At 36.4% G+C, this 12,013-nt stretch overlaps 1 protein-coding gene across 30 annotated transcripts in view; it reads right to left on the bottom strand.

Annotated features, from left to right (window-relative positions):
* Positions 1-4,754: 4,754 nt before the first annotated feature.
* The window catches only part of LOC141393579 (gonadotropin-releasing hormone receptor-like), a 33,193-nt gene continuing 25,934 nt past the window's right edge, over positions 4,755-12,013 (bottom strand). For all 30 annotated transcript variants that reach the window (XM_073966713.1, XM_073966729.1, XM_073966735.1 and 27 more), the window contains 6 exons: positions 11,063-11,335; positions 10,848-10,947; positions 10,534-10,747; positions 10,105-10,370; positions 9,703-9,953; positions 4,755-5,422 (listed from right to left, as the gene is read on the bottom strand). In XM_073966713.1, the coding sequence (XP_073822814.1) occupies positions 5,380-5,422; positions 9,703-9,953; positions 10,105-10,370; positions 10,534-10,747; positions 10,848-10,947; positions 11,063-11,335 (1,147 nt within the window). In that variant the 3' untranslated portion in view covers positions 4,755-5,379. The remainder of the gene's footprint in view (positions 5,423-9,702; positions 9,954-10,104; positions 10,371-10,533; positions 10,748-10,847; positions 10,948-11,062; positions 11,336-12,013) is intronic.

The following is a 12,013-nucleotide window of genomic DNA, read 5'->3' as shown; positions in this document are numbered from 1 at the left end:
GTTGTAAGCCAGGACGTTTTTCTCGAATTTGTACATTTAATTGATCCAAAAGGTTGCAATAGTACTCTGAATTTATTGTTTTACCCTTTTGCAGATAGTCAATCAATAAAATACCTTTGAAGTCCCAAAAAACCGTTGCCATAACCTTACCAGCCGATTGAATTTTTTTGCCTTCTTTGGGGCACTTCCTCCAGCTTCAGTCCATTGTTTGGATTGTTCTTTTGTCTCTGGAGTATAGTGGTGGATCCATGTCTCATCAACAGTTATGAAACCACGCTTAAAATCCATTTTATTTCGCTTAAAACGATCCAAACAAGCTTGAGAAATGTTCATTCTTATGCGTTTTTGATCGACTGTTAACAAATGCGGCACCCATCTTGCAGAAAGCTTTTTCATCTGTAGTTCTTCATGCAAAATTAAATGGACTCGATCATTTGAGATGCCCATGATATTAGCAATTTCACGCATTTTATTCGTCGATCATTTAATACCATATCATGCACTTAGGCTACAATTTCTTTTTTTGGTGTTGCTGTTTTTGGACGTCCACTACGTGGTTCATCTTCAATGCTTGTACGACCACGTTTAAATTCAGCAACCCAATTTTTACTGATGCATATGAAGGAGCACTTTCACCTAACACATTCACCATATCATTATGAATTTCTTGTCCCGATAAACCTTTTTTATGTAAATATTTAATGACAGCACGCATTTCTAATTTTTCCATTGTAAAAAAATTGCGGATGCGTCTTTTTTGAACACCTGTTTCTATATGAAGGAGTTGCCAGATCGAAACAAAATTTAACATGTGTTCGTAACAGAGATGGAAGTTTCCAAAACACCTAACTTTTTTCTGTTTATACCGCGCTTTTTGTGCTAGGCTAAGAAGTTTCCGAACTGCCCTCGTATTAGCGACTATTGCGATATCTTCGTTGTTTGACCATCTACGACAACATCTTTGTAAAGGTGATATTTTCTACTTTCACTGCCAGGTTTTGCCTTTTGCATACCCCTTATGGACGCTGAGATATTTGCGTTGGAATAAAATGTTGACTTTTTCTCCAAATAAATTTTTTGCTCATTCAAAATCAATAAGCTTCTTCCTCTGTGAGACCTCCATTAACCCTCGAAATATCGTGACGATCCGATCAAAATTGCGACCTGTAGCGTGATTTCCAAAAAAATAGAAAAATGGGATGCATTACCGACTATTGCGATATATTCGTTAGTTGGTCACCTACGCCGACCTAGTTTGCCTCATTGTAAAGGTGTGATCTTCTACTTTCATAGTCAGGCTTTGCTTTTGGAAAGTCCCCAACCAAAGCTGTGATATTCGTCATTAAAATTAAAATCGCAAATATGAAAAGTTGGGTTTTATTTGCGACTATTGTGATATCTTCGTTGTTTGATCACCTACGAGAACCTACTTTACATTATTAGAAAGGTGATATTTTCTACTTTCATTGTCAGGTTTTGCTTTTGGTATACCCCATATAGAAGCTGAGATATTCGTTTTGGAAAAAAAACGTTTTTATCCACATAAGTGTTTTGCCCATTCCGACATATTATCCGACCATCACCAAAATCAATAGGCTTCTTCCCCTCCGGGACCCCCATCAACGTCTAAAATTTCGTGACGATCCGATCAAAATTGCGACCTGTAGCGTGATTACAAGGTTTAGATGGACAGACGGACGGACACACACTCAGCTCGTCGAGACATTCACTTTTGGTATATATAAGTATGGGTCTACGACCATTATTTCGATGCATTACAAACTTTTTGGCCAAAACCAACATATAATACCCTCCCCATATAGTGGTGTAGGGTATAATAAAAAAACCCGAAATTCAGGGTTCAAAATGTCAGCATCAATTTTAGGTGGTTGCAGGGGATATATCGAAAAATCATACACTAGTATCATGTTGCCCATGGAGTATTCTTATATTCTTTCTTTGGGCATAGTTGTATGGAATATAAGGTTAAGCCAGAAATCGAAAGGGATCATAAAAAACTTGTTAGCTTCAACACATTTTTATCCATTTTTCTACATTGATATTATGAGACCCCTCCCTTATTTTTTGCTGTGGGGATGCTACTTATCCGCAAAACATTATAGTATATTTTCAGAAAAACATTATAGTATATTTGAAAAAGACAAATTCTATAAAAACTATAAGCAAAAAAATACTCATAACTTCTTTAATATTGGTCCAATTTGAAAAAATCTTTTTTTGTATTTTTGTTTTATCGGCTATTTCATAAAATAACTGATATACCAACAAAAAATACAAAAATAATGGTCGAAGTCGAAAATAAACTAAAACAAAATCGAAATATTCCTCATACTAATGTCATTTAGAAATAGTGGGTGGTATTATACATTATTCATTGTAGATATATAACACGTTTTAGAATTTGTTGAATTTTTTACTTATTTATTCATTTTGTTGTACTGCGATTACATCACAATTCGATTAGAGAAAAACTCAAGTTAATGTTTGAGCCCATACGGATTAAAAGTGCTTCAAAAATCCAATACTTTAAGGGCACAGTTCTACTTGATTGAACTCATAGAATATATCAGTAGTTTATTTTAGTCAGATATACGTTATAGTATAGAAGTTATGGCCGATTTTTATAATTGAATTGTTCCATGGGATCATTTTTTCGTGTTTTTTGGCTATTTGTGTCACATGGAACACATTTTGTGACATTTCAAGATAACCCCTTTTTATCAATTGTGTTCCACCTCCCTTTTGTGAAGTGCTACTGTGAGGTTGAAAATTCACGGCTTCAAATGAAACATTTATATGAGCAAATAAATATATTAAGGACCATTATTATAGGTTTCCATAACATTTATTTATTTGAAATATATAGAAGTAGCGTAGAATATGTGGTAAAACTTTCGATCGGAACTGATTTTTGCATTTCTAAAAAACTTTAAACGCGTTTTTCTCAAAATACCTCTTTTGTAGTCGGTGCCCACATTAGCTTTAAGACAAATGAACGGATCTTCTAAATTTTTTGTGGGCTGACATCAATATCTTGTCTTAAAACGAGGGAATTTTTTATAGGAGGCGTTACCTTAAGCGATAAGAAATTGTGGTTTTCATATAATTACATTATTCAAAAATATTTAGATTTAAAAAATACGCCACATTGTTCGTAACTTAACAAAATTGGGCAATTTTTTGTTCCAAACGCCATGATTTTTGGGGCGGAACAATTCGTTTTTGTCTCTTTTTGTTCCATACGCCACACGGCATGGATATGGAACAAAAAAGTTCAAAGTTTTTTTGTTCCATACGCCTGGCTTTATGGATATGGAACAAAAAGACAGGATTTTTTACGTCACAAAGCGGATATGGAACATATTGACATCTGAATATCTCAAAAACTATAGGAGATAGAAGAAACCCGTTTAAAAATCTGAAAGAGCATGGTTTAAAATCTAGTAACCCAGCAAACCAATCGTACCGACATCGTAACGAAATCGGAACAAAATTCGGACGATACATCCGAAATCTGATCCGAAATCGTAACGATATCTTAACGAAAGTTGTATGAAGTGGTTGACATAATTTCGGAACGAAATGTCGGAGCGACATCGGATCGATTTCGGTCCGATTTCGTAACGAAATCTGAAGAAAATCCTTGGGAAATTCGGAAAGGAAATTTCTTTTTGACATTCGTTCCGAAATCGGAACGAAATCTGTACAAAATCTGAACTATTTCCTGTCCGAAAAGTCGTTTAGAAATCGTAACGTAATCTGAACGACTTTGTTTCCGAAATTGTTCAGACTTGTCGGACATCAGACATTTGGTTTGCTGGGAAGGTACCTTTATCTCAAAATGTGAAAAATTGCGTATGGAACACTTAAGCATGACACCGAGGATATGTATTTTAGTAGTTAAATAAATGATCAGAATTTCTTGCTGTTTTTTGGACTATGGGAGATTGAGACTTGTGTTAGGGAGTAAACAACATGAAAACAGAAAAGTAATATAAAGTAGCATGCAAAAGAGCACATTCAGTTTTACGTCGTTTTCACTTGTAAGAGAATCGACAAAAATTTTAATTTTATGTTTATCTAAAATGACCTAGATCATCTTGTGCCTTTTTATGAAAATATTTGTGATTTATTGCTGCTTATGTCCAGATGATAAGTTTATTATGAAAATTATGTTATAAAAGCAAGGGAACATTTTTTCAAAAACGGAAAAATTAAATGGAAAGCTGTCAAAAAGTATAACTACTTGGCATTAATAACTCAAAATTAACATAAATCGACTTATCTCGTTTTCCAAGAAAACCACAGAATTCAACTAATTGAATTAAACCTATGCAGTCGCACAAATACAGTCCCCTAAAGTATGCAAAAGAAAATGTTGTGTCTATGAAAATTTCGTTTCAGTCAGGGACAGAGTGGCATGAGGCGGCCAATCAATGGAAAGGAATTTTTAAATTGTCCTTGACATTTGACATAAATAAATACATATTAATTAAATAACAATATATATTCATGATGAGAATTTCGCTTCTGCCACCGCCATTGACCACTTTCATAAATTATGAACCAAACATCTACAGTTCCAACTGACATCTGTTGATTATTTCATTTCAAAAATTATAAATTTATTCTAAATTTCCAAAAGAAACTATGCCGCCTATAAACAATTTAAATGCGATCAACAGAAAAACTTAATGTGATGTCAATATACCTATAAGAAAATATTCATTCTGTTTGTTCGTTTGATGTTGTTGTTTTATTGACATAAATAAATAGTATTCTGTTGTTTAGGTTTAGCTGTTGTTGCTGTTGTACGCTTATAAATCTAAAATTATATAAATTTAACTATTTAAACTAAAACTACTACATACAAAGGAAAAATAAGCAGAATCGTGTGCCTTCAAATACCGTACCACACCATTAAACTACCGAGAGGAGCGCGGCAGCAACAACAGCATCATTGGCAATAGTAGTATAATGCTAATTTTGCATAAAGAGGGGAGGGAGTTTAGAAAAGCTCTAAAGGTAATGTCTGCTTTTATGTGAATGCCTCAATTGAGTGTGGCGAATAAAGCTCCCCTCCGCCAATGTTTTTTTGTTGCCGCCATCATATTCTTAATTTGTCTAATTCCAAAGATAAAACTAAATACACATCTCAAAACATAAGCAATTTCTTTCGTTTTACAGGTAATGCCATTGAAGTAAGCTTTAGACTCTCATTGCATAAGCCATTCTCTATCTGTCACTTTACTTAATCCATTGACTTATCTCCTTACTGCCACATTTTGATACTGAGCTGCTGCTGTAATTTTCCAAATGAGCATTGTTGGGGTTTTCTTATTGTTGTTGTTTTTTTAATTATGATTTTTGCCGATTAGAGAGTTCAATTGAGTCAACACAACTAAAAATAGAAGAAAACAAACAAATCATTAAATTATTAAAATGAAAAGTGTTAAAGACACACACACACAGACATTTGCATGATGCCTATCTAATATTTGTTGTTGTACAGATGCATCATTAATTTAATTAAATGTTAGCTGCAACAGACTATCAGCCATCCAATGTAAGTCACGATTTTGAACATTTGTTAGGCATTTAAACAATGTAATCAATAATCAACATCATCATCTGTTATCAAATCAATAACTCAATTAAGAGATGGGATACAGTGGTTCGAAAAGGAAAAAAATTAAAAAGATCGCATAAAGAGTTTAATAGAAATCCCATGAATCCCTATACAAGATAGGTCAAAAGACCTATGAAAGGTTCTCGCTATAATAACTACGGAAGAATGGAAGATCATTGGAGGGACCTCTTATGGAATAGAAGGCCATCGGAAAGGTATTCTTTAGAATAAAAGACCTTCGGATGGGTCTTCTACAGATTATAAGGTCAGCGGAATGGCCTTCTATAGAATAGAAGGCAATCGGCAGGACCTTCTATCGCATAGAAGGTAATCGGAAGGTGTTTCTTTAGAATATAAGACCACCGAAAATGTTTTCTATAGAATAGAAGACCACTGGAAGTGGCCTCTGTAGTAAAGAAGACGCCTGAGAGGGTATTTTATAGAATATACGACCACTGGATGTGTCTCTTATTGAATAGAAGACCACTGGAAACGGTCTTCTACTGAATAGAAGTCAACTGGAAAGGGTCTTCTACACACTAGAAGACCACTCAAAAGGTTTCTGTAGAATAGAAGGCCATTGGAAAGGTCCTTTATAGTAAAGAAGACCTCCGAAAGTGTCTCCTATAGAAAAGAAGACCACTGGAAAGGTCTTGTATAGAACAGAAGACCACTGGAAGGGTCTGCTATAGAATAGAAGACCATCGTAGGGGTTTTCTATAGAATAAAAGACCCTCAATAAGCCATCTATAGAATAGAACACCCCACTTAAAGTCTACTGAAGGGGTCATCTATAGAATAGAAGACCTTTGAAAGGGTCTTCTATAAAATGGAAGATCACTGAAAGGGTCTTCTACAGAATAGAAGTCCACTTAAATTGTCTTCTATAAAATATAAGACCACTGGAAGGGTCTGCTATAGAATAGAAGATCATTGGAAGGGTTTTCCGGTAGAAAAGAAGACTACTGGAAATGTTCTATGGATTAGAAAGCTATCTGAAGGGCCTTCTATAGTAAATAAGACCTCTAGATGAGTCTTCTACAAAATATAAGACTTCTGGATGGGTCTTCTTTAGAATAGAAGACCACTGGAAGAGTCTTTTACAGAATAGAAGACCACTGGAAGAGGGTTATGTGGAATAGAAGACCACGGGAAGGGTCTTTTATAGAATAGAAGACCACTGGAAGGGTCTTCTATAGAATAGAAGACCACGGGAAGGGTCTTCTATAGAATAGAAGACCACGGGAAGGGTCTTATATAAAATAGAAGACCACGGGAAGTGTCTTAATTAAAATAAAAGACCACGGGAAGGGTCTTTTATAAAATAGAAGACCACTGGAAGAGTCTTTTATAGAATAGAAGACAACTGGAAGGGTCTTCTCTAGAATAGAAGACCACGGGAAGGGTCTTATATAGAATAGAAGACCACTGGAAGGGTATTTTATAGAATAGAAGACCACTGGAAGGGTCTTCTATAGAATAGAAGACCACGGGAAGGGTCTTCTATAGAATAGAAGACCACGGGAAGGGTCTTATATAAAATAAAAGACCACGGGAAGGGTCTTTTATAGAATGGAAGACCACTGGAAGGGTCTTATATAGAATAGAAGACCACTGGAAGGGTCTTTTATAGAATAGAAGACCACTGGAAGGGGCTTCTATAGAATAGATGACCACGGGAAGGGTATTTTATAGAATAGAAGACCACGGGAAAGGTCTTATATAAAATAGAAGACCACGGGAAGGCTCTTATATAAAATAGAAGACCACGGGAAGGGTCTTTTATAGAATAGAAGACCACTGGAAGGGTCTTCTATAGAATAGAAGACCACTGGAAGGATCTTCTATAGAATAGAAGACCACGGGAAGGGTATTTCATAGAATAGAAGACCACTGGAAGGGTCTTCTATAGAATAGAAGACCACGGGAAGGGTCTTCTATAGAATAGAAGACCACGGGAAGGGTCTTATATAAAATAAAAGACAACGGGAAGGGTCTTTTATAGAATGGAAGACCACTGGAAGGGTCTTATATAGAACAGAAGACCACGGGAAGGCTCGTATATAAAATAGAAGACCACGGGAAGGGTCTTATATAAAATAAAAGACCACTGGAAGGGTCTTTTATAGAATAGAAGACGACTGGAAGGGTCTTCTATAGAATAGAAGACCACTGAAAGGGTCTTCTCTAGAATAGAAGACCACGGGAAGGGTCTTTTATAGAATAGAAGACCACTGGAAGGGTCTTCTATAGAATAGAAGACCACTGGAAGGATCTTCTATAGAATAGAAGACCACGGGAAGGGTCTTATATAAAATAGAAGACCACGGGAAGGGTCTTAAATAAAATAAAAGACCACTGGAAGGGTCTTCTATGGAATAGAAGACCACGGGAAGGCTCTTATATAAAATAGAAGACCACGGGAAGGGTCTTTTATAGAATAGAAGACCACGGGAAGGGTCTTTTATAGAATAGAAGACAACTGGAAGGGTCTTCTATAGAATAGAAGACCTCTGGAAGGGTCTTCTATGGAATAGAAGACCACGGGAAGGCTCTTATATAAAATAGAAGACCACGGGAAGGGTCTTTTATAGAATAGAAGACAACTGGAAGGGTCTTCTATAGAATAGAAGACCTCTGGAGGAGTTTTCTATAGAATTGAATCTCCTGGAAGAGTTTTCTATAGAAGACCACTGGAAGGGTCTTTTATAGAATAGAAGACCACGGGAAGGGTCTTATATAGAATAGAAGACCACGGGAAGGGTATTTTATACAATAGAAGACCACTGGAGGGTCTTCTATAGAACAGAAGACCACGGGAAGGGTCTTATATAAAATAGAAGACCACGGGAAGGGTCTTATATAAAATAAAAGACCACGGGAAGGGTCTTTTATAGAATAGAAGATGACTGGAAGGGTCTTCTATAGAATAGAAGACCACTGGAAGGGTCTTCTCTAGAATAGAAGACCACGGGAAGGGTCTTATATAGAATAGAAGACCACTGGGAGGGTCTTTTATAGAATAGAAGTCCACTGGAAGGGTCTTCTATAGAATAGAAGACCACGGGAAGGCTCGTATATAAAATAGAAGACCACGGGAAGAGTCTTTTATAGAATAGAAGACCACTGGAAGGGTCTTCTACAGAATAGAAGACTTCTGGAGGGGTTTTCTATAGAATTGAATCTCCTGGAAGAGTTTTCTATAGAATTGAAGACCCCTGGAAGCATGTTCTATAGAAAAGAAGGTCACTGGAAGGGTTTTCTATAGAGGAGGTTTTCTATAGGAAAGACCATCGTATTGGTCTTCTGTAGAATTGATGACCATCGGAAGGGTCTTCGATAGAATTGAAAACCATCGAAAGGATTTTTTATAGAATAGAAGACCACTGTGAGAGTCTTCTATAGAATATAAGATCACTCGAAGGATCTTTTATAGAAAAGAAGACAACTGGAAGTGTCGTGGAAATCCAAAATACGTTAAGAGGGACCAAACGTACATCAAAGTTATACAACAAAGTGGTCCCAAGGAATTTATGAACACTCCCTCCATTTCTTCGAAAGCGGAAAGATGGTCAGACCTCCGGAAGAGCAGATCACTGCGAATCAACATAAGAAAAATATAATTTCTCTTGTTAATATTTTTGGAACACCTCTTCCGAAACAGGTATATGAATAGCAGATAATGTGAAAAGTGGTTAACAGAATCGTATGAAAACAAAAAAAGAAATTCATCCATTTTCATTCATCTTCTCAAGTTAGAACAAAGTAAATTAAAAGCCATCAATCAATGGAAAACTTCTCTTCATATTTCAAAATCTTAAATTTTATTGTTAACCAACACAAAACACTGTGCTCACCTTCACTAATTGAGGTAAAGACAATTAGAAAAATATTCGATAATACCACCTCATATCAATTAAAATTCTATTGACGCACGTTATAGGTAGGTAGGTTAATTAACAGCTGATGACCATACGATTTGCTTTAATCGCTTATGATCATGATGACCGCTACAACAGGTCAAGCTTTAAGCTTTTTTTTGTAATACTTACTTGATGCATATAACCGGTGAGCCTGAAATCTCTTCGACTTTATTATTAATCTCCTGACTTTTTAGTGCAATCTCGGTGATTTTGTGATTGCCACCATTAAGAGAGGTGTCCGTTACGGCCACACCTGAGTGGCTGATGAGTGTACTGCCAGTTTTTGCACTACTCTCACTAATGTTGAGCAAATGTTTGGGCAATTGATTTGAGGAGTCTCCGCGATTGTAGAGCGACGTATGGCGATTACTCATTGTTGACTAGGAAAGGAAGAAGAAAAAAGAGGAAGGGGGGTTACAAATTCGAGTACCAAACAGCTGTTGAAAAATTCTAATACACGTTATAAGGAAGTTGAAATCTTTTACTCTATGATTAATAGAGTAAAAGGAAATTTGAATTTTTCTAACTTACCGCATTATTTCCAATACGTCCACGGATATTAAATGCTCCATAAACTATGGGATTCATGCATGAATTCGTGCAGGCAAATATAAATAGGGATTTGCTGACAAGGGCACTGACCTTGTCCACCGATGTCTTGTCGAACCAATACCACATTGCAATGATATAATAGGGTGTCCAACAAATGAGGAAAACAATTACAATGGTTATGGTCATCTTCAGTGTGCGCTTTTTGGCACGGCTCAAAACATCGTCATTGGAACGGCGAAAGCGTTCTGCAAGATATAAAACAACACAGACGAGAAAAAATAAAAATTAAATTTTATTCATTTAAAAAGCAACTGATGTTTGTTTGGGATAGACTTCACGTAAATCACTTGTCACCTTACTCACACATTTAGCTCACCACGTGTGTGTGCAGTTACATTCGCTACTTACCAATGCCTTTGACTATACGCTGGCTCTTGCGATAGATCTCCAAATAAATGGAACCATAGCAGTAGATAAAGGTGATCAGCGGACAGGCATACATGGCACACATAGTGGCAATTTGGTACATAATGTGATGGAATTCACTGGGAAATGAGTGAAAAGTCACACACTGGAAATAGCCGCTTACTTTAGGATGCTCCTCCAAGTGGAAAAAATATGCCTGCAAAGCAACCAGACAAGTACACACATCAATGTTATTGTTGCAAACGAAAGATGGACGTCTTAAAGACATGCAAATTGAACATCATCATCATACTAACCTGAGGTAGGCTACACACTACAGAACTGCACCAGGCAATGACCAACATAATGCGACCACGATCGGTGGAGAGTTTCAAAGGTTTCAGTATGGCATAATATCTAACAAAACAATACATCGAAAACGACATCACAAATAAAATTTAAAAATTCCAACAAAAACAACATTATCTACAGCCCTGCTAAATTGGCAAAGGATAAAGAGATGGTCACTTACCTATCAATTGATATGCACACCAAAACAAAACCCGACAAATACAGGCCAAACACTCGAAAGAAACTCATAAGGCGACACATAAAGTCGGTTGATTTCCATTGCACCGTATAGGCCCACGCGATTTCCAATGGCATCAGCAAAAACGTCACCATCAGATCGGCAATGGCCAAATGCATCAGCATGATGTCGATACGCGATGGACCACGCAAACGTCGTTTGGTCAGCAGATACAACACCGTTGAATTGCCAATGGTTGAGATAACAAAAAGAATACTGGAACGGTAGGACAAGAAAAATAAAAAGAAGATGATGAGGAAACGAGATCAAATTTCATTTCGGTACATTGATTTTGTGTATTTTGTGAGAGCGAGAGTAAACAAGTAAGCTGTCAATTGATGTAACAAAGTAATTGAGTGACGGATACCATGAAAATTGATAACACTGTGCAACAAAATTGAGATGAAAGTCTGGGGCACGTAAAATTCCTCTTGGGGAAGAAAGGCCTTGGTGAGTATATTAAGAACCCCGAAGTACATATCCGCCGTGAGTCGAACTTTCGCGTTATGGCGTGATGAAGTTTTTAATAGAGACCCTGTAAGCCATCAGGAACTAGCGTTACATCTTTGTTCACTGTTGCTTTAGCTTATTTTTTAGATGACATGTCTTCAGTCAAATCGAATGAGGATTATTTTTGTAGAGCGCTTCGACCTCCTAACTCGCTTCCTTCAATGTCCTTTTCGTACTTTATTTTAAGAGCCGCTATAAAAGTACCACAAAATGACGTTTTTCAGCATTTACCCTGTTTTGTGCATTTACCCTGTTTTTCTTCAGAAAAATACTGTATTTTGTTTTTCGTATATTCGTTACAGAACATTCAAAAACACAAAACACAGTTTTTTCTGAGCAAACAGGGGTAAATGTAAAAAATTACTATAAAAAAGCAACAACATC

This window comes from Musca autumnalis, unplaced genomic scaffold (assembly GCF_047663935.1).
Source record: "Musca autumnalis isolate F117 unplaced genomic scaffold, ASM4766393v1 scaffold_2, whole genome shotgun sequence".
NCBI classification, from domain to species: Eukaryota; Metazoa; Arthropoda; class Insecta; order Diptera; family Muscidae; genus Musca; species Musca autumnalis.
This window is presented reverse-complemented; position numbering and strand designations above follow the sequence as displayed.